The 22,101-nt window shown below is 35.0% G+C and overlaps 1 protein-coding gene across 1 annotated transcript in view; it reads right to left on the bottom strand.

Moving 5' to 3' along the window:
* The window catches only part of LOC140319020 (nck-associated protein 5-like), an 84,827-nt gene that overhangs the window by 59,440 nt on the left and 3,286 nt on the right, over window positions 1–22,101 (bottom strand). Inside the window, exons 2-4 of the mRNA XM_072396534.1 lie at window positions 9,005–9,140; window positions 2,205–2,295; window positions 1,155–1,310 (exon numbers count right to left, since the gene is read on the bottom strand). Coding sequence (XP_072252635.1) covers window positions 1,155–1,310; window positions 2,205–2,295; window positions 9,005–9,140 — 383 coding nt within the window. The remainder of the gene's footprint in view (window positions 1–1,154; window positions 1,311–2,204; window positions 2,296–9,004; window positions 9,141–22,101) is intronic.

The following is a 22,101-nucleotide window of genomic DNA, read 5'->3' as shown; positions in this document are numbered from 1 at the left end:
TAAGCTCAGTAATACCCCCCTTAATCAAAAAGCACAGTGAGTTCAGAGCAAATGGTTTTTTTTTCACCATAAATTGTATAGAAAGCATACAACTGTGCCAGAATGATTGGAAAGTACTTCTCAACTAAATGGAAAACCCTCCAAACTAAATGTTTTTCACTATTAAAGTTTAATTTACACTATGAATTAAATAAAGGCAGCCACCATGAAAACTAGTGACTTTTTTTTTTTAAAGTAGGCAAAAAAATTGAAGTAATTTAGGGCAGCACTTTATTCTAAATGATCATCATTAGTGTCACACTAGTTAATCAGGTTTTCTGAAGTAGCAGACCGCAATGCTACCACAGAAAATTAAATATTACTGAAATATGACCAGTCATTTCTATAAATCTAACAGGCATCTGTACAGGTAATTATTTGGACTCATGTAGGCTGCAGAATGCAACATTGGGTATTTGATGTTGATATACATACAGTCTGCTGCATGTAAGCTCTTATTAAAATTGAAAATCTCCTAATGTACTTGCTGTTTGGTCACCTTAATTAGAATGTTGTTTTTTCTCTCTCTTTATTTATACATTCTCTCCATTTACTTCTCCATTTTAAGGTCCTATGTAGTTCCTACATGTCTTAGCTAAGTACAACATATTGGGTCATTTTAAGAGGAAGCTGAGAAGTTTAATTTCTTTGTCGGTAGTGTACGATCCCAGGTTTTCAAATTCAGCAGTAAGTTAATAACTCCATTGCTTTTGACAGCTGATGGCTTTGTCTGCTGTGGTCTGTGAGTTTGGTTGTGCCTTGGTTTGGAAATTAGTTTTTGATTTTCAAGATTTATTATTATCATTTTTTTTCTTCATAATTTCTAATTTATTTAGATTGGTCTTAATCTTATTGTGCTCGTTGCGTTTGTTTGGTCCTGTTTCATGTTTAGATCTATTCCTAAAGGCAAAACAGCCTCATGTTCAGTCCTTGAGTTGCTGACTGAATCTCTATAGACAAAAGTCATATAAATGTAATCACAGTTTCCCCAATATACTGATCAATCTAACATTTAAAGCATGTGGGGGTTACAACATGTAGAACACAAGAAGTGATGAGGAAACAGTGAAACAGTTTGGAGAAGTGTAAGAAGTGGACCATACAATCCACCTTACCTCCAATGCTCTGAGGCGCTCAAGCAGGGGATTGCTGTCCTTTGAATTTTCCTCTGATCCAGTGCCAGCCTCAAGTGAAGCAGGCTTCTCAGCTGCTGGGGCTGTGGGACCCTCCAGACTGTCTTGCTGCTTCCACATTTCCTCCAGGAGTTTATCCTGAAATGCAAATCAAAGATGCCTTAAACTCACAAAGAAATGCAAACTAGATGCTCCATGTTCTTAACAGCTGCACTTATGACAGTAAATATTGATAACAAGCTGTATGATTCCACCAGACACTCCACAGTTTGTCACTAACAAGAGCAGTCTCAGCGTTGATGTAGTCAAACTTTTGTCATCAAAACAATGGTGGTATGGTGTGGGGACAACTGCCTTTTTCAAGTTTTAGCTGCTCTTCACTGGCTCCCTGTCAAATCCAATTATTTTTTTATATTCATATACCAGATCTTTCTGGTATGATACCAGAGCCCATACTCCATCAAAATTAACAAATCACTCCGTGTGTAATTAATAAATAAATATAAGGAAGATTGTTCAATAATGTTCTACATTTCATAGATCCTAAGCCTCAGCATCTCAAAGAGCAACTGTGTAGCTGGTCCTTTTTTTCTTATCAAACCTAATCTGCATGAAGTCTCACTTATTCCTCTCAAAATTAATCAGTATTTTATTCATCGTCACAACTTATCTTACACCCAGTTCTCCCTCCATACACGCTGCTTTCCTCTGTTTATTTGAATTGAAGCTAACCACACAGGTTCTCAGTATTCTCAGTTCACAGTCAGTAATATATCCATGTTTGTGATGGTATTATTTTAGTCCCTAGAGTTTAGGCTAGGAAAAGTTTAAGAAATTTAACTTTGAACCTCTTCAATTAAGACTTTTCAGTCTTACATTATTCATTTTACCTTTCTCTTAAAAGTTAGCCTTTCTCTGGAAGTTTGAAACAAAGATTTAATTTCATGAAAATAAAGACAACTGTGCAAAACTGTGTTATAAAAGCCCAAACATCGAATGAGTTAAACATGATATGTTGGTGACTGGTGGTACCTTGTATGCTTTCATTAAGTCTAAAGGGTCCACTTTGGGCCCTTCCAGTGAGTCCTGGTTCTGTAGTAGTGTTCGTACTGTCTCCTCCATGCTGTGGTTAGGGAGAAAACAGGCAAGCTGATTAGAGTGGATTCAAACAGCATATGTATATTGTATGTGTAAACATAGTTATATATAGAGAGATAAATCAGTTGATCTTGGGGCAATATGACAGCTCTGAAACAAAGACATCGCATGTTGCCTGTTGCCTTAACATGTTAAGACTTTGCCTGCATTAAAGTTGCTCTGTAAAAAGGTGTACCATTAAATTCCATGTATTAAAGCACCAGCTTGTTTCAGTATCCAACTTAAAAAACAAAAACTGAAGATCAAGGTTGAGAGCTTGAGAGTTGGCCATTACAAGTGAAAACTGTGCGTTTTTAATATTATTGGCATTAATATATATTTTGAAGAGAGGTAAATCAAATAAACAGTCCGAAAAATAATAGATACTTAGATCTGTATGCCCTTACTTAAGGCTGCTAAATTTGCTTCTCCAAACGTTGATTGCTTAACACAGGGACATCATGCTCCGCTATTATCGCGACATTTAAAGTGAAAATCCTTCAGGTTTATTCGTTATTCTGTCTACATAAATACAAGAGGAAAACTCTCTCACTGGATTATAGAGCGAAATTAACACAGTGGTAAATAAATCAATGAAATAAAGCAATATCTGCTAAACTGGAATTTTTATTATACAAGATTAACTACTGCAGATTAATTCCACCTAATGTATGGTCACTGTAAAAAAGTCACTTTGGGAACGTCATCATCTTTGTTTAGAATTCGGATGATGGAGCTCCTCCTCTGCTTACATTTGGGTCACTAAACAAATTTCCTCTTTATGTGATAGTTTACGACAAGTCAGAAACTGAGTGGAGAAGTGAACAATACCATGCAGTACCATGTAATTTTTCCCGACCACTGCATACAGTAATGCAGTTTGATAATTGAAAGCGAAGGTGTAGAACAGAGGAAATGTGAGGCTGATAGTCTTTAACATTAACATCTTCACTTTATAATTTTATGCACATCTCCATTAGATAAGCTGTCCCTGAGTTAACCTAACATACCTGCTTGTTTCATCTCGTACTTCTTGAAAAATCCAATTTCATTATATTTTCCTTTGCGTTTTCCTCTGTTTTTGCTTTTTTGGTCTTTTAATCTGTCTCTGCTTATTTATTCTAGTATTCTATTATGACTGTGCGTTATGTTGTTAACTGCACTTTGGTCAACTAGGTTGTTTTAAATGTTTTTTATAATTTAAGTTTGATTTGATACGATTGCACTAAAAATTGTATTTATCTTTCAGCATTGATGGTGCCTTTCCAGATTTGCAAGTTGCCAATTTCACTAATACACCCCCATAGCATCAGAAATGCAGGCTGATAACAATCCTGGTGGTTTCTCCTCTTTAGTTTGGATAATGTAGTGTCTATGGTTTCCAAAGAGAATTGTAAATTTTACTTTGACTGACATATTACCGTTTTTCACTCTTCCTCAGCCCTTTTAAAATTAGCTTTAGCCTAGAGAAGACAGCAGTGCTCCTGAATCATTTTCACATATAGATTCTTCTTTGCAGGAAAGAGTTTTAAGCTGCATCATGGACGGGATGGTTAACTATGTTCGTAGACAGTGATTTCTGGAAGTGTTCCTGAACCCATGCCATGATTTTCATGACAAAATTATGCCTGTTTTTAATGCAGTGCTAATTGAGGGCCAGAAGATAAGTGGCATTCAGTATTGGTTTTCAGCCATGTGCCTTGAGTACAGAGATGTCTCCCGACTCTCAGAATTTTTATGATATTACATACTGTAGATCACAAATATTTAAAGTCTTTGTAGTTTTTGTTGAGGTACATTATTCTGAAAAGACTCTAAGGTCTCTAAGGTGTGCTTTTTATACCAAATCATGTTATTAGTTTGTTTCCAGTTAACTTAATTAGTTGCATTGTGTTCCTCCAGTCGTTTCTTTTTAATACAACTTTTTAAAGCATTGTGTCGCCCTGTCCAAATTTTTTTGAGATGTGTTGCAGCCATCATATACATTATATCATATTCAGTATTTTTCATGAAATGCTCAAATTTCTCGTTTTCAATGTTCTTTTGTGAATAAAACATTGGTCTGTGACGTGTAAATCAGTTACTTCCAGAGAAGAAGAAGAAGAAGAAGCTTTTGCCCCTGCCTTATGTGGAACAGCAATAAGAACTAGCTGCTAATTGTGAACATGCACTCACCAGATGCAAACTTGGCCAAAATGGAGACAACAGGTGGGGTTGTGAGAGGAGATAACACTGAATTTGAATACGCACCTAAAAAAGCTAAAAATAGATATAAAATTAAGCATGTCTGTTAAACCCGATGATGAAAGAAAATAGCTTGCAAAACACGTCATGTCAAATGTCACATGTCAAAAACACCCCAAGACACTCTTTTTAAAACAAAAAATAACACTTAAATGTCTTTATTTTACATACATAGTCATAGTGATTTTTCAAAAACCAACATGTTTTGGTTTACTAGCCTTCTTCAGGCAGTCAAACAGGTTTAATGGAGTCCAAGGTTCTTCGAGTGGAGTTCCAGCAAGAGGAATTTTCCTCCTATAATAGAATTTTACGTCAGTCGTACCCTTCCTCCCACAGGAAACTTAAAAAACAAAAATGGATGCATGAATACAACTGTAGATGGTGTTGTTTGCCCAGAAGCAGAATATCATAACAAAAAATAATCACTGTAATTTCATGAAGATTTAGAAAGAAAGGAACTAATATGATAATTAACAAATATGTTAACTGTTTACTATAAAGCAGTGAAATCTAACTTCTTATTCCAGCCTGGACATTCTGTGGCCTGTAATTTCTGTTCACTGTTTACTGTTCCAGCTTTTGCTTTGACGTAGGCCACCTTCGCAACATACTGCCGGACGAAAGTGGCAATATTCTGGTGGCCTGCTCTCTGATCGACCTTAGCTGACACTAAAACTCTCCTATCCCAGCGCAGGTGCAAACTCATACGAACAAAATGTTCCTGTCTCACTTTTTCACTTTCTCCACTGTTGGAACAGCTGAGACTATATTAAGGAAATTTTATATTGACCACAAATACTGTACTGAGTGTACAGTGCAATGTTTAAGTTTTCATTTCTGTCTGAAAACTAGAAGGTCTATTGTATTGTGTCAACTTACAATAAAACAAGTTAACAAAAAGTTCTGTTTGTTATTTATGATGAATTATAAGTCATCCACAACTCAACATCTTTTTGTTTTTTTTATAATTCTTATGCTGTTTTTGTGCATGGCTGATCTCAGAAAGGTATTTTTTACTTGTCCTTAAACTAGACAAACATAATTAAGTATCTGATGCCTTCTGTCTTCACTGCCAGCAAATTAAACTGCAGGGGAAAAGTCAAATACAGAACCCTCACTCCATCAGAATTAACAAATCACCCCGTGTGTCATTGATAAATAAATATAAGGAAGAATGTTCGATAATGTTCTACATTTCATAGATCCTAAGCCTCAGCATCTCAAAGAGCAACTGTGTGGCTGGTCTTTTTTGTCTTATCAAACACAATCTGCATGAAGTCACTTATTCCTCTCAAAATTAATCAGTATTTTATTCATCGTCACAACTTATCTTACCCCCAGTTCTCCCTCCATACACGCTGCTTTACTCTGTTTATTTGAATTGAAGCTAACCACACAGGTTCTCAGTATTCTCAGTTCACAGTCAGTAATATATCCATGTTTGTGATGGAACTGAATGAAAATATGCTTTACTGGAATATTTGTGGGCAACAAAATTATGAAGTAATGTACAGCTGAATGCTCTATGAAAGCTCAAATTGAATGATCTCATGATGGTCTCTTAGATGGAAACTGCTTTCATAAGATAAGTATAACTCTATGTCAGCATAATATTGAAATACAACATTTTTGCAATTTGATAAAATAGCATTACACATTAGGCATTTTGGAATGTGTTTGAGTGCTACATGAAAACCAATGTTCTTGGTGTCTTGAATATTTTAAAGGAAGAAAAAAAAACTACAAAAAAGGAGATGTGCTGAATTGCGTTAGATATTAGAGGACAATAAAAAAAATTTCAGTACTATTTAATTGCATTTCACTCTGTAAAGTAGCAAGTACTTTATGATTTGTAGATTGCTGTTTGGACATGTACAGCAATGTAAACACAGATTATTTTTTTTATTATATATTGTACAGTGCACACACATTTTACGTATCATACAGTCATATCATACATTACATATCATAGACACACCCATGTGCACCCAAGCATGTTTTTGCAGTTTTTACATCGTACTGTTTCTGTCGCTGTGCAGATATTTGCCTTCCTTTCTATTGGAGGTATTTTGTTACATATTGCTACAGGCTACACATTTTAATGCATGAGTTTCACTCATCATGTATAACAGTGTATGAATGAATGGCCTAGTTTCCCATTTAAGTAATAATGTGACTGTTTTTACTGCTTTAGTATTCTTTATTTGTAGCACACTGAGGCATTGGGGTGCCTTTGTTTACTGTTTACGCACAGGCCACCTATTTTCTGTCAAAAACCTCTGAAAATTGGCATTCTAGATGTTTTGCTTAAATACTAAAATCTTTTCATTGTTTTTATTCCCTCAAGATTGTTCTACACATCATAATCTGTGATATGAAAAATGCTGCAAGAATGTTTGAAGTTTTTTTAAGTTTAAGTTGTTTTGTAAATGAAAAAAGAGACAGAAAGTATACTTTAGACTAACACCACTTAAATGTCATTCAACAGTAGATTTTGCTTTAAAAAGCTACCTTGGATGAGGCACAGCATGTAACCAGATTAAACAAGTCTGAACATTTATGATACTGGTTAAACTATTCAAATATTTTTTTTTTATTATCCAACTTTATGAGAGCAAAGCCTAACTGTATTTTCTCCTGACAGACTTCTGACACGCATTACTGACACATCTCCCTGTGCTAATAAAAAGACTAATATCTAAACTAATATCAACTGAATTTTTGTTAAATATTTGGCAACAGATGCATTTGCATCAGCCACAAATCACTGAAGCCTAATTTCACACTTCACTGAGCATATGCAGATATTATTGAACTATGATCATGAGGAGCTGTCAGTAGCCTAACAGTTGGGAAGATATTATGCTTGGTCATTATTTCTCTATCACTTGCTGGGAGGAGACCAATAAGCAGGGATACACTAGTGCACTTGCACTGCAGAAGGTTGACATTTCAACTCATTATTCAAATCATTATTGTTATCATTATTATTATTATTTTGTTTGTGTTTGTTTGAAAGACAGTCTTTACATGCTGTTTGCTGTTAAACTGCATGATTTGTATCATTTGTTACTCAGTCTGTTACATCCTTATATGTGTTTTGTCATTAGGTTGTGGCAGTTTTTCAAGTAACCAAAGGTTGCATGCATAACAGATTCTGAGTTACTTTTACTCTCGAGCTGTTCCTTTATTCTGCTGGGGAAATGACTCAACACAAAAATCTTCTATTTAAAGTTACACTTATCAGTCAAATCAGTAAAACAAAAGATGAATTCCACTGTAGTCAAAAGTAAATTATTTAAATTTTCATATATCAACCAAATTAACTTGTCTTAAATTAACCCTGTTAATATACCTTTCCTTGGCCGGTTACTAGTTAAACAGTCTGTCTAAAACTAGGCTATTATTCTTACAGGTAAAGTGAGCAAGGCTCTAAAAGATGAGTAAAAAGACCACCAAAAACAATCAAATTGATTAATCCCCCAAACAGGCAAACAAGCAACAGTGTGGCAAAATGTTTAACAGTCCAATATTGGAGGCCAGCTCTGGTCAAATATCAATTTAGCATCTTTAGCCAGTTCTGGTGTGATGAAATGAATATGTCACCCATAGATATATAGTCAAGAAGTTGCTGGCACCTGAAAAAAATGGATTCTTGTAGATCAGTCAACCATCTTATGGTTGTACATACGTGCATTGTACCTGCAGTTTACACACATACACAAACGTTTTGGCCTTGCTTGTCTCAGCATGAATGGCCAAAAACTAGCAAGAAACTGAGGCCCAAATTCGTGATGGCACGAACAAACTAATTGTACTATACTGTAAAAAAAAAGATCAAATAAAATATAAAGAAATTGAATTAAATTAAATTAAATTAGAAACTCTGCCTGACAATACCTATACATTTTTTTTAAGTGGGACTGCTGGCAAGTTTGTACTCCTGCAAAACTTTTGGATGAAAAATCAAGAAGGATGAAATGTCTACGCAGAATCTCAATGCCCAACAGTTGCAACAGTGGAAAATTGTGGTATACACTTACATATATTTTAATATATCCCACAAAACACACTATGGTGGCATAAGAACCCATCATAGTGTCTATTAAGCATAATGTATTTGCAGTTTTCTGACATGATACACTCTTGCCTTCTACCTATAAGCTTGTTAAAGTGCACTTAAGACCAGCTGTGTGGCCAAAGGCACAAACACATTATCTTTTTTAATCCATGTACTTTTCATCTTCATCAAAACCTCCTTTAAAACATTACCAACAATAAAACCAAGGTTACAGCTGCATGATATGTTTTAAAGAACTATTTTTTAAAATATCGGGTAGTACTTATTAGTACAAAGTAGTTTTTAAATATTGCTTTTGGAATATGCCCTTTAAAATACTAAATGAGCCCAGAACATACTATGTGTGCTGTTAGTGTGGTGGGAATGCTACCTGGAGAAGTGCTGCTGCAGTGTCACCATCTGACGTCCACCCTGCTGAGACTTTAGTCTCTCCCTTCCCTCCACAGTCTGATGTTGTTTGTTCTCCAGCTGGGTATTATTGTTATTAATCAGACTTGGTGGCGTAGCTGTAGGGCAGAGAAGTAAACAGTCAGTTTTTTTCTTTCTTTTTTTTGATCTTGCAAAACAACATCCGAAGGAGGTTTTCAAAGATACAATGCATCTGTTCACCAGATAAAGGCACAGTTTGACAGCTAGTTTACTTTTTGGAGAAGACCCAGACCAATACACTGCCTCCCCACTTCACAAACTGTAGTTTTGAACTAGTCCACAACCATGTTTGTCCCACACCTGGCAGTTTGTGTAATCAAAATAGAACTAGAACTAAAAATCAAAAGAGAAATTCAGCCACTGTAACCTGTGTATGTTATGTTTCTGATGGTAAATGTCAACTATATAACTGGTAATATTAGCTGCCTGCTGCACTCAGTGACCCTGATACACTGGTTTTCAATATACTAACAAAATCCCACTAATCTGCATATATATTAGCTCGATTTCAAGTATATGAGGGAGTGTTTTCTTCCCATTTCTACTTGACTAGCAGTCTCTAGCTGGGATTTCAGCTCACTGTGACTAATTTTACCCTTCACACATCGTCAGTACAAGTCTACCATGGAATGCGGCAGTACAGGAAATATAGGGACAGATGTAGTGTGTTATAATAGACATTTTTTCATCTAAACCACTATTTTTACTTTACCTGATGATAGTTTACATAGAGTCCTAAAATGATAAAGAAAAGGTTCTAAAATTATACATTGTTATTATACTAAAATACAGCAGCACATAAAACTGTGTCATTATTTATTGAACAAAGACTAAGACAAAATCAGAGGCAGTATGCAAAAAAACTTATATACCCCAAGATTCATTAGTATGTTGAACAACTTTTAGCTGCAATAATTTAAAGTAATCACTTACTTCAAACTTAATTCACTATGGCATGGTCTTTTGCATTATTGTGGAGGAATTTGACTAACTCTTCTTCACAACTTTGTTTACACTAAGCTGTGCATTCTGGTCAAATAGTTCCATTTTTGACACTTTTTTCAAAAGAACATTGTACCAGAAGTTTTGTGGTTTGTTCAGGTGCATCTTTGCAAACGCAGGCCATGTTCTTTTTAGAGAGGTCTGAAATTCAGCTTTTGTGTTTTTTGTAGCTTTTTGAGATTTGGGATCTGGGAAGATCGCTTACTGTATAGAATGTTTTCCACTTTTGTTTTCTTTCTGTTAAATGATGGACTCCAAACTGTTTATAAATGGCCTTATAACCCGTAGCAGATTGCAATGTTTTTCAGACCTTAAGGAACTGTGGATTTGAAGAAACATATCAAGTAGGTGAACAGTGAATCTACACTGCCCTCTTGTGGTGTTTGCAGATCAGATGGTGACTATTTGCACACAAACTTCAAAATAAACTTTTATTTTTTTTATCTTAAATTTCTTTCTTATCAAATAAATTAGCATTACAAGGTAACAAAAATTCTAGAATAGAAAGGACAAAACCAAAAAAGTAACATGTCTCTTATGTTTATGGACTAATGCACCTATATTGGGGATTACATTGCCATTAAAACATTTAAAACAAAAAGGCTAAAGCATTTTAATCATGAATTCAACATCCACTTTAAGAGTTCATCTTTTTGTCTTTTAACAAACTTCAATTTTTGTTTTTACACATAGTATGGCATGCCATTCAGGAAATTAATCTTTGAATGTATTGAATGAAACTTTGAATATATTGAATGAACCTTGAATACATGGAATGAAACCTTGAATACATGGAATGGAACTTTGAATATATTGAATGAAACTTTGAATATATCGAGTGAAACTTTGAATATACTGAATGAAACTTTGAATATATGGAATGAAACTTTGAATATATTGAATGAATACTGAATATATGGAATGAAACTTTGAATATACTGAATGAAACTTTGAATATATTGAATGAATCCTGAATATATGGAATGAAACTTTGAATACATGTTTTCATATAACAGCAAATAGTTAATTGTTGTTCCAAAAAAAAAGTTAAGCCTAGCTCTATAAAAGATGTACATCAAGTTTATGAAAATATGAATATATGGGAATTCACATCCCAATACACGGCCAGCAGATGGAGTTCTTCTTTCATTTTATTGAGTGGTCATGACTCAGTTTGTGATGAACCTCAACTCCTGGTATTAAGACATGTGGCATCATTAAAGGTCTCATATTAAAATAAATTACCCAAATCTTGTCATTGGCATAAATTATCAAGCAATTCTGATTAGAAGAAGCAAACTACAAGAAATTAGCTTGAAAGGTTTTTCCTGGAGATTATATTTTAGTTTTTGTTTTTCCGTTGGGGCTGCACAGTGGTCCAGACAGTTTTGTTTTCACATTGAAATTTCCTTTTTTCATGCAACTCAGTGGGAGTTGTTCTCACTATATTTATGCTATGCCACATTGAGTAATCAGACAACAGGACCATCATCTAAAGATATAGCTCAAATAACACCACTCTATAGCCTTTTGCCAGCTCTGTCTGTCTGGTCTTTGTTCATCTTAACAACTTTGTCTGATGTACTTGGAAACTTGGTGGGTGTATTGACGGGGACCTGAGTAAGTGTAGTGTCATGTTTAAAGATAATAAGGGATATTCTCATCTCTGGTTGTGAGGTTCAGGTTCAAGGTTAAGTTGCCCCTGTTAATCAGCAACATCACCAAAGACAATGTTACATCCTTTGTGACCTCACAGAGGATTTCAATAACTCAGGTAGTATATGCTTGTCACTGTGGGTTCATGCAAAAGTATTTTTTGATAGTTAAATAATTTATTTAAAATGTTAAATAAACCTGCGGCCTTTCTGTGTGGAGTTTGCATGTTCTCCCCGTGTATGCGTGGGTTCTCTCCGGGTACTCCGGCTTCCTCCCAGCCTCCAAAAACATGCATGCTAGGTTAATTGGTGACTCTAAATTGTCCTTAGGAGTGAGTGTGTGTGGTTGTTTGTCTCTATGTGACCCTGTGATGGACTGGCGACCTGTCCAGGGTGTACCCCGCCTTTCGCCCGATGACTGTTGGGATAGGCTCCAGTCCCCCTGCAACCTGACCGACGGATTGACGGTATAGAAAATGGATGGATGTAAAACTGTAGTAACTAATGATCGTGTTTTTCAAAAGTAGGTCCATCAACTTTCACACTCTTTTTTGTCTGTTTTTTATAGTTAAATACTTGTCTCTTAACTAGACAGGAAAAAGCTGAGTTTTTTAAATTTTGATATCATATTATATATTATAATATTCAGCCAAACACAGTTGAACTGAGAGTAAGCTGCCAGATGCCAGATGGTAAACTTCCTGTTCCTGTCAGCCCTGTCCCGTGAAATTGTCAAAGAAAACTTTCTTTTGGTGCTAATATAATATTATTATATAATTAATATTAATAATATTATTTTTGCCAACCAGGACAACTTTTAAAGGAATTTAAAGGTACCTCATCTTAACTGCCTAGTTTTTAAAACCCAACCTCAAGCAATTAGTTGCAATATGTCCACTCTTTGTGGAGGACCTACATTGAAAATTAGCATGTGCACCTTGGTATTGTGTTCTTGTCAATGCTATTTATTGGTGATAAATAGCCACAGCTAATGCAGAGTCATTTGATGCATGTCTGAGCACAGATTACACGCTTTCCCATCAGAGCTCAATGTTAGATGTTATTGGGTTTTTTGTCAAGTGTAAAAAAGCCAACATATCTTGTTGGCTACTATGATAATAATCCCAACACATGCTGTATGGGCCTCACGGTGGTGTAGTGGTTATTAACATAACTTCATTGCTACAAGGCTAGTTTGTATCTATCTGCTAGGGCCTTTCTATTATGAGTTTCCCCCTGCTGTCCAAAATCATACACGTTAAGGTTAATACGTGATTCTAAATTTACACTTGGAGTGAGTGTGAATGGTTGTTTTTCCTGTAAATTTCTGTGATGTATTGGTAATCTGTCTAGGGTGTACCCTGCCTCTCGCCCATTAGTAGCTGGGGTAGGCTCCAAATATTTTCTGAATTTCATTTTCAAGGTACACAGTCTTATTTGAATTTCTGTTTTCTTCCTGACTTTGCACAAAATCTCTCTCAACTAAAAATCCCTCTTGAAGATAGTCTGAATTATGACTGAGAAAGTGAGAGAGAGTATACCACTAATTACGGATTAAAAAATCACCTGCAATTATTACAGAAACAGCAACGTGTCTGTTTCACAGTAATGTGTCAAGCTTTGTCTTTGCTAAAGCTAAAGTTTTTGTCTTTGCTAAAGCTAAAGTCTTTGTAAGTCTTTGTAAAGATGTCTAGTCTGAACATTTGATATGAATCACTGGAATTTCACTGCAAACCAAACAACAGTTTTTATTTGAATGCATATCATAATGTACTTCTTAAGCTATCATTCCATCGCTTCAGTGTAAATGAGACAAGCAGATGACATTTAATTTCCTTTTCAGTTAAAATTACTTTGATGGGAAGAAAAAGAGAAAGTAAAAAAAAAAAAAGTAAGCATGTGTTAACTTGGGGGCCTCTCATGGAGGAAAGCTCTCCAATGTAAATAGTGTAATTACATGTCTTCCTTTTGGTTGGGTGGGAGGGTAATTTGATATAATCAAGGCAGCAGTTCAGCCTGTGGCATTGATGTTGGAATGAATTAGGACATAACCTCATTGAGACTTTGCCTCCTGGGTTTTAAACAAATGCATACCTCTCCTTCAAATCATTTCCTGCTGATTTAGTGGCTTGCCAGTCTTGTGACAGTACCACCTCATACTGGGAAATGAGTAAAGGACTTTCATCATACTTACTCAGAGATTTTACTCTGCGTAGACCATGAGAATAAACAACTTTGTGTCTTTTAAAACTGTTATTTTTATGCTGAAGTTTCATAGCTTTTCCACAAAAGGAAAAGGAGAGTCATTTTTTGAATTTCCATCATTATTACCTTTACATTCTTCTTGATTTACTTACTTTTTACTTTAAAAAAATACATACTCTTTATGTAAGCTGAACCATTTTGTTAACAAAACAAACAGATCTTCAACATGATCCTGAAGTTTTATAAAAACCATTAAAAAAAAGTATATGCAAAAATAGCAAGCACACATCCAGACAAATATGTTTTATATTTAAATTTCCAATGTGTACAATGGATTGAGATTTTGTGGCAAATTTGAAGATTATTACCTGAATACACTTACCCCATCATCTAAAACAAAACATTCTAAAAATATTCACTAGCTAGTGTTTGGTTAGTTTTTTCCGAACTACAGTAGAAATATGGCAGTGTTTTATGGGGAACTGCAAGGACGACAACTCACCCCATTTGTAGATTAAAAAATGGCTTATTCTACATTAATAAAAACACATAATTTACTCCAATTAAACATAATCATGGATATGATAATGCATTTTTACCAACAGATCCCTCTAAATGGGCACAGACAACATTTAAAACAGAATTTAAAAACAGAAAGACCGGGAAATGCTACACTGAGCAGCTCCCTGTTAATTCATATTGACATAAAGACACGTTCTTGTTCTCTATCAACCTGATTAAATAGAGTTGATCACTTTTTAACACAAGATATGACCACAATGTGTCATTAAATGATGAACAGAAAGCAACCTGGATGAAGAAAGTCCACCCTTGCAGTTGTGCAAATAACCCTCTATGAATTGCCATGTTGTTACCATGTCAACTGTTCAGTTTAACCAAAATCTTTCCTTACCCTGAATGATTTCCCCCCCTAAAAGTTCCTGAAGATATTGCCAAAATCCAACTAAAGGGTTACGAAATAAGAAATGTAAGCCTATAAAAGTATTAGTTTTAGTGCCTAAACCTAAACATCAACAGACAACCATCATAGACAAGCAATATGGCTGCTTAACATAAAACAATAGTATAATGTCAGATTTGAATTTAGATCTCATTCTGTATTTTTTTTAGCACTTCCTTTGCTTCCAAATGTGGATAACGACAATGTATGTATAGGTAATAATGGCTTATTGAAGGCACCTCCTAGCAATGCAAGCATGTACACCCTCACCCTCAGGCAGAGACTGGTCCCCCTAAACACAAACTGGGTGGCATCTTATATAATTTGCAGTGCAGCAAGAGGTGTGCAGACCTCTATAAAAGAGAGACTAAACAACAGCACCACAAGCACATGGCAAAACACAAGAGAGCCAGCTCTTCAGGTCAAGACTCAACAATTTATCTACATCTCAAGAAGAAGGGGCACTCTTTTGAGGACAGTAATGTATACATTCTGGGCAGAGAAGACAGATGGATTGAGAGCAGAGTCAAGGAAGCCATTTATGTTAAAATGGAAAAGCCATCTTTGAACAGAGGAGATGACCTCAGTTATCACAATGATCACAGTGATCACAACTTGCCCTTGCAGACAGGTAGCCAATTTATAGGTTTGAATTACTTAAATGACACGCATACTGGCTAGGGGGTTCAGTGACACGTGTGACTGTATCGACCCTCTGTTTTTATAAACTGATACTATTCAAGCTCTTAGCATTACCATGACCTGGATGACTGGATCTACATTAACATATTTTTACTGTATATATCCTACTTCACAGCAATTCATCTGATAACGTTAAGCCATTCTGGTGGCTGGAGAAATAAAAAATCTGACCAAAATCAGGAGTCATTGTCAGGAAAATAAACATTTGTGCGACATATGTTGCCGTTCAATCCATCTCAGCTTAAAATTGTACTGTAGGTGAAACTTATGTCATGGCAATAGATTTCAAGTCAATTAATTGATTTCACTTGATTTTACTATTAAAAAAACTGCAATACTAAAGTAATATAGAAAAAAGTTGGTAGACTTCATCCTCTGTATCACTTTCTTGATAATGTTTCTTTGAAATCCATTCAATGCTGTTTACGTCAAGAAATGATTGGACTGAAGAGAAGTTTCGGTGAGATCTGTTGGTCTGGTGGAAATTGTTTTTGAATTGGCTCTATATGAATGAATTGGATTATTTTGAAATTAATTAATTGGATTTCATTGGATTATGATTACATTGAATTGAACTTCAGTTGGCTTGAATTGGACTATATTATTTAAGTGCTTTGAGATGACATTTGTTGTAATTTGGCACTATATAAATAAAACTGAATTGAATTGAATTGAAATATTAGTCTGGACCAGACAAACACTAAACAGATCACCGCTGTTATCCCCTAGCATCACTTCACTTAGAGAACTCTGGGTTTGCTTGAAGCCAAAATAAAAATTAACAAGTGATACTTTATGACAGCAGTAATAAAGCAATTCCTTGAGTTATGAGCAGCAGCCAAAATGCCTATTCTATCTTTACAAATGTCACAAGTTTTTAACTGTAAGATACTGAAATGTCCAGAAGACAAAACATATCCAAGCAATGAAGTAATAAACCACCTTTGTCAGTATTTGAGTGGATTTTAATTCAGCTGCTAATTGTATGGAAATTATATGCATCCCTATCTCTTTTCATTCTATTAATAGTTCTTAGCTGAGATATTTGTGGCACAAAGCTGTTTTTTTATGCATCCTTAAAACCGCAAAGGCTCTAACTCAGTGTAGTGTTGATACCAATCTGTCGTTCCCTTTCTCTTATCTGATGTTGCAGAAAAGAATCAACGTGATCTTTGAAGAGCTATTTATTACAGACTATCTTTTTATGCAGCTTTTATTTTTTCAGGGCATGATTCAGCTTAGAAATTATGCTCTTTCTACAGCATAACTTTACTGAGTAGATTAATCAAGCTAAAATATATATATATATAACTATAACTATATATATATAACAATAGAGAGCCCCGTCGCCTCACAGCGAGAGGGTTCCAGGTTCAACTCCAGGCTGGGGCCTTTCTGTGTGGAGTTTGCATGTTCTCCCCGTGTATGCATGGGTTCTCTCCGGGTACTCCGGCTTCCTCCAACCCTCCAAAAACATGCATGTTAGTTTAATTGGTGTCTCTAAAACTGTCTTAAGGAGTAAGTGTGAGTGTATGTGTGGAAATTACCAACAGTTGTGGTTAGAAGTTTACATATACTCATTATAAGTATGAATGTCATATTCATTTTAGGTTGTTTGTCTCTTTATGGCCCTGTGATGGACTGGCGACCTGTACAGGGTGTACCCTGCCTCTCGCCCTATGACCGCTGGGATAGGCTCCAGCCCCCCCGCAACCTTACCGACAGATTAAGCAGGTATAGAAAATGGACGGATGGATGGATAACAGTACAGTTAGTTTAATCAGTAAATTTAATTCATCAAAAAATGTATCTGTAACTGATCTCTTATGCTGATCTAGTTCTATTGGGAAATGCCTGAAATTGTGACCATTTTCTGACCAATAGAAATGTTGAATAATAACTTTTTAAAATTGAATACTTCAGATATCAAAAGATCATTTGAATATGTAATTAAGATTAATCTGTATTAATAAAAAATTAGAGCATACACCAAAGAAGACAACATGTTTAACAATGATCTCATTGAAAAACACCTTGAAACAGTGAGGTTCTCTAGCACCCGGAGGTGCTTGTTTTATGTTTCTTGGCCAAAATGACAACCAAAAAACGTCACTTGTCATAGCGCAAAAAGCATAGATGTTGCCAACAATTTACTTGACTGTTATAGTATAGCACTATAATATTAAAGTGCTATACGGCAGCTGGAACCTTAATTTCCCAGAGGGAGCCTCCCAGAGGGATTAATAAAGTTCTATCCATATATCTCTATATATCTGATGACAATAACATAGATTCAAGTGTCAAAAGGCCAGCAGGAGGAAAACCAAGGTCCTGAAACTGAAGCAGCAAAATGTAATCAAGCTGTCATGAATTTCATTATTCACACTTGTGCTTTTCAAACTGTCACAAAATAAAAGGACCCTCTGAAAGAAGGGTAATGATGATACTGAAGCGGTACGGGAATGTTTACACTATACACTGTTACAATGAAGATTAACTGAACTGTTCCTCCTCATTATTAGCTTTGACATCTGAACAGCTGGGAACTGACAGAAACAGTCCAGAACATTCTGACAATATCACAACTCTTGAGGACTATTTTAGTGTTTCATCACATGTTGCCATGTGAATGCTGTTCTTCCCATGTGAAGGCATCAAAATGTTAAAGCAAGTTGACAGACAGACAACACAAAAAATCTCCTAATGACATTGAAATATTTACCATCAAGCAAACATGAAGAAAAAATGAGAAAAACAACTATTTTGATGTCTTGTTTAGTCTTCACTATAAGACAGCTATATTGGTGTTTATCTTGATTAATTTCAACCTTGTTCATCAGCTTTTTACTTATTTTGTCCACCACATGGTTTTTGGGGAAGATAGTGCACAGTAACTGAACTTTTACCACAAATCCGTTTCTTCAGGCAATGTGCAAAATAATCGTCTAAATATCAAACAAATCTTAACTGACCTCTTAGGTTATATATAGAGTAATGTTATTTAGAGTTTTCAACAATCATAACTATTGCAGGTCTAAGGACTCTATGGTGCCTTCCAGAAGAGAACCAATGTGATCCTCCAGTGATAGTGTTTCCCATAAAAATCTCTGAACCTTGAGGCTACAGCTGACCCCTTTTATGTGGATGCACAATGCCTTTTTCTAGTGTCTCAATTGAATGCATTAGACTACCTAATTCATTGCATCAAATATGGAATGGATGCACACAATGGTTATTCATTTGCCCTGAGCTACTGTACGCCTATGCTGTCCTCGGGCTTTCTATACATCGAGTCAGGTCAGCCAAGTTGCTACAATAATACTTTTCAGATGTCTTTTCCTACTGAGTGTGGAAATTTACTCTATTGTAGTATTGTAGTATAAGTGTTGTATAAGTGTTGTACTATAATTAAATGAGAGGTTAAGGTGAATTGCTCATTATCAAACTTCTGCTATACAGAAGTGACAATAAATTACAATAAACTAATCCTTATTTTTCAAACTGACTGTCACGTAGTAGTCACATCATTGTAATTTATACAATGAAGGATGGGACCTAATTTTAAAAATTTTCTTTAGTCATGGTATTTCACAGCTGTCACATTAGCTTTGATACTTCTTTACATCCACTTCCCAGCTCAACTCCTTAAGCTGCAATTTTACATTGACCTAAGAGGCAAACCACAAATTGTCTGATGAACTAAACTTTTACAATTTTAGACACTATTGTTTCTACAACTCTCATCCTCTCCTTACCCACACTGCCAATCAGTAGCAAGGCATTTAGCTTGGAACAAGTGAGCCAGAGGTAATGGTGACAGAGAATCAAACACCAACAAAAATATTAACTGCAGCTGGAGAGTTTGCGTAACTATATTTAACTTGATTGTGTGCAGGAGCATTATGGAAATGGTGTGTCAAACTGTACACTCGCAGTGTGCGAATTTGAAAAGTTGGTTGTGTTTGACGTGACAGGACATGGCAACGGAAGGAAAATTTAGACCCACAAAGAAATAAACAGAAAAAGAAAAAATGATGTCCAAATGTCAAAAGAAAGAGTCTATTTGGAAGGCTGCAGTAATTTTGAAAATTTTTGCCATCATCATGATAACATCAAATAACTGATTATACAATTAAACCATAATACAAGTTTATACATTTGCATATCAATATTCAGTTGACCTAAAGATTAGCATAAGTCACTTTTTAATAGATGTGACAGCCCAGATTTTGGGGGCACTTTCGAGAACTAGAAACAAAAGAAAAATTACCTAACATTGTTAGGAAACTATTGCTAAATCAGACTTGGTCTTTTACACTACAGGGAAAGGGAAAAGTCAGTCTTCTTCATGACAGGATGATGTTTAGTTTGTAAATCACAGTCACACATTAAACACATTAGAATAAATCTTGGGTGTGTTTGACATTATAACTAACAAGTTGTTAACATTTATGCATAGTGTAATTTGGTTTTAGGTCAGATCCACCACTTATTCGAAGGAATCAGTAAAAAATTTTAAAAAAGCAACTACCTACCCTGGCCAAACATGACAAGAAAAAAACTAAAGTTGAAACTACTTAAGAATGACCTTTCTGATTTATCTTCCTTCCATATTTTTCCATTCATTAATTGCTGTCCGTCAAAATATTGGCCTGAAGGGATTATTTTGCATGTCATATCTTTCTTTTTCATTTTACCCATTTGTCACTCCTCACCGAAAGTAAAAAAAAAAAGTTTTTTTAATTTTTCTTTTTACTTTTAGAAAATTTCAAATTAGTTGCATGTAATTAACTGTGTGAAATCTTCCATAATGACTTGTCATAGATTAAATTGTAGAAACGTTTTGAAATGTTTTAAATCTTTGTTTTAAAACCATAATAAATATGCATAACCACTTTTACAACTTATCACACGATGACAACAATTTGCCCCCATCAAGAAAACAGTACAAATGGAAAGTCAGTTAACAATAAACAGTAAGGTTTGACTTGTAGTACATACATATTTTCTCAATTTGAAATGGATGCATGATTTCAGACGTCTTTCTGGTCAAACAGATTAACTCATTCAACTGAGAAAAGTATGCTAGACTTTCTGCCAGGAGACCTTAGATCAGTTCTTCAGTAAAAACATAATTTCATAATTATTTAGTTTCAGTTAAAGTTTTTTTTACGATATTGGTTTGGTTCAGGAAAATAAAAACTACTTAGTTAGGTTAAGGCAACAAAAATACTTAATTTGGGTTATGAAGACATATACAGTTTTGGAAGCCTAACATGTGATAAAAAACAATACAATTTTATCTTTTTTCTACATGATTGAATGTGTGACATTTTCACTATAATAATGATTACTTTCACCTGAGGTGGGACTCATTGCATTGGTAACCAAGCACACCTATTTATAAACACAATATGTGTCCAACTATATAATGCTGTGTGAAGAAATCAGTTGCCAGGCATCAAGACAAAAGATTACAACTGCTTAGCAAAAACACCCTTCACACCGGAGTGGAGCGTCCCTCCAAATGATCCCAATGTAGAACCAACTAGCAGCTCAGTAGTACATAACACTAGTAGGTTTCCCAAATGAAGATTCAGTTTGACATTATTATTGTGTGTGGCTGGTGGTGTTATGTTACAATGTTATGCTTTTTTGTTTGTATATTCAGTATGAGACAAAAAGTCAAAATAAGACAAAAGCTGTCAAATTTATTAAACCACAATTCCAGCCCTCAAATGCAGAATTTCTCTTGATCTATAAGACGGGCTTCTACAAGTTGCTGAAGCTTTTTCCATAAAAAGTATTAGTCTCTCATTCTGATACATTTATAGAAATATTGATGTATACTGATCAGTCATGACATAATTTACTTGGTAGACGGTACAGATACCTTTGAAATTCTACAATTCTTGATAGCAAATACAATTCGAGAAAGGAAATATTAATACAATATTTCAGCAAATAACAAAAAAGAAAACAAGACAACCTGACTTATACACAATAATTTTTACTTTAAGCAGCTTTCCAATCCACCGTAACACTTAAATAAAAAAAACATTAGAATTGAAAATGTCTTTCTCAGATGTTAATTAAGGCTAATTAAACAGAATCCAATTGGGAAAAAACACACACACCTCATTTGATAACAAAAAATGACACCCTCTCCACCCCACTGGAGATTTTACAGATCTCTGAAGTGTGCTCAGCTCACCAGTGAAGGTGCTGAAATAGATCAAATTACAGCGTATGATCTGAAACAAACTGACCAGACAGGGGAAAGCTCCTTGCTTTTAATTTGATATTATCAAAGATATGATCATCATTCTATCTTTTCTAAATACCTTTGCCTTGCAGAAACAAAAACAGAATTAAATTAATTATCCAGGTCTCCTCCACCTCTGCCATCCAGGCTCATATCCCTATACTTTGAGAGAAGCATACTTACTTGTTGCATACCATGATATATCCCAAGTCATGCATCATATATGTAGCGGTTCTACATAATGATTA

Source organism: Leuresthes tenuis, unplaced genomic scaffold (assembly GCF_036924035.1).
Source record: "Leuresthes tenuis unplaced genomic scaffold, fLeuTen1.0.hap1 SCAF_12, whole genome shotgun sequence".
Classification (NCBI taxonomy): Eukaryota; Metazoa; Chordata; class Actinopteri; order Atheriniformes; family Atherinopsidae; genus Leuresthes; species Leuresthes tenuis.
This window is presented reverse-complemented; position numbering and strand designations above follow the sequence as displayed.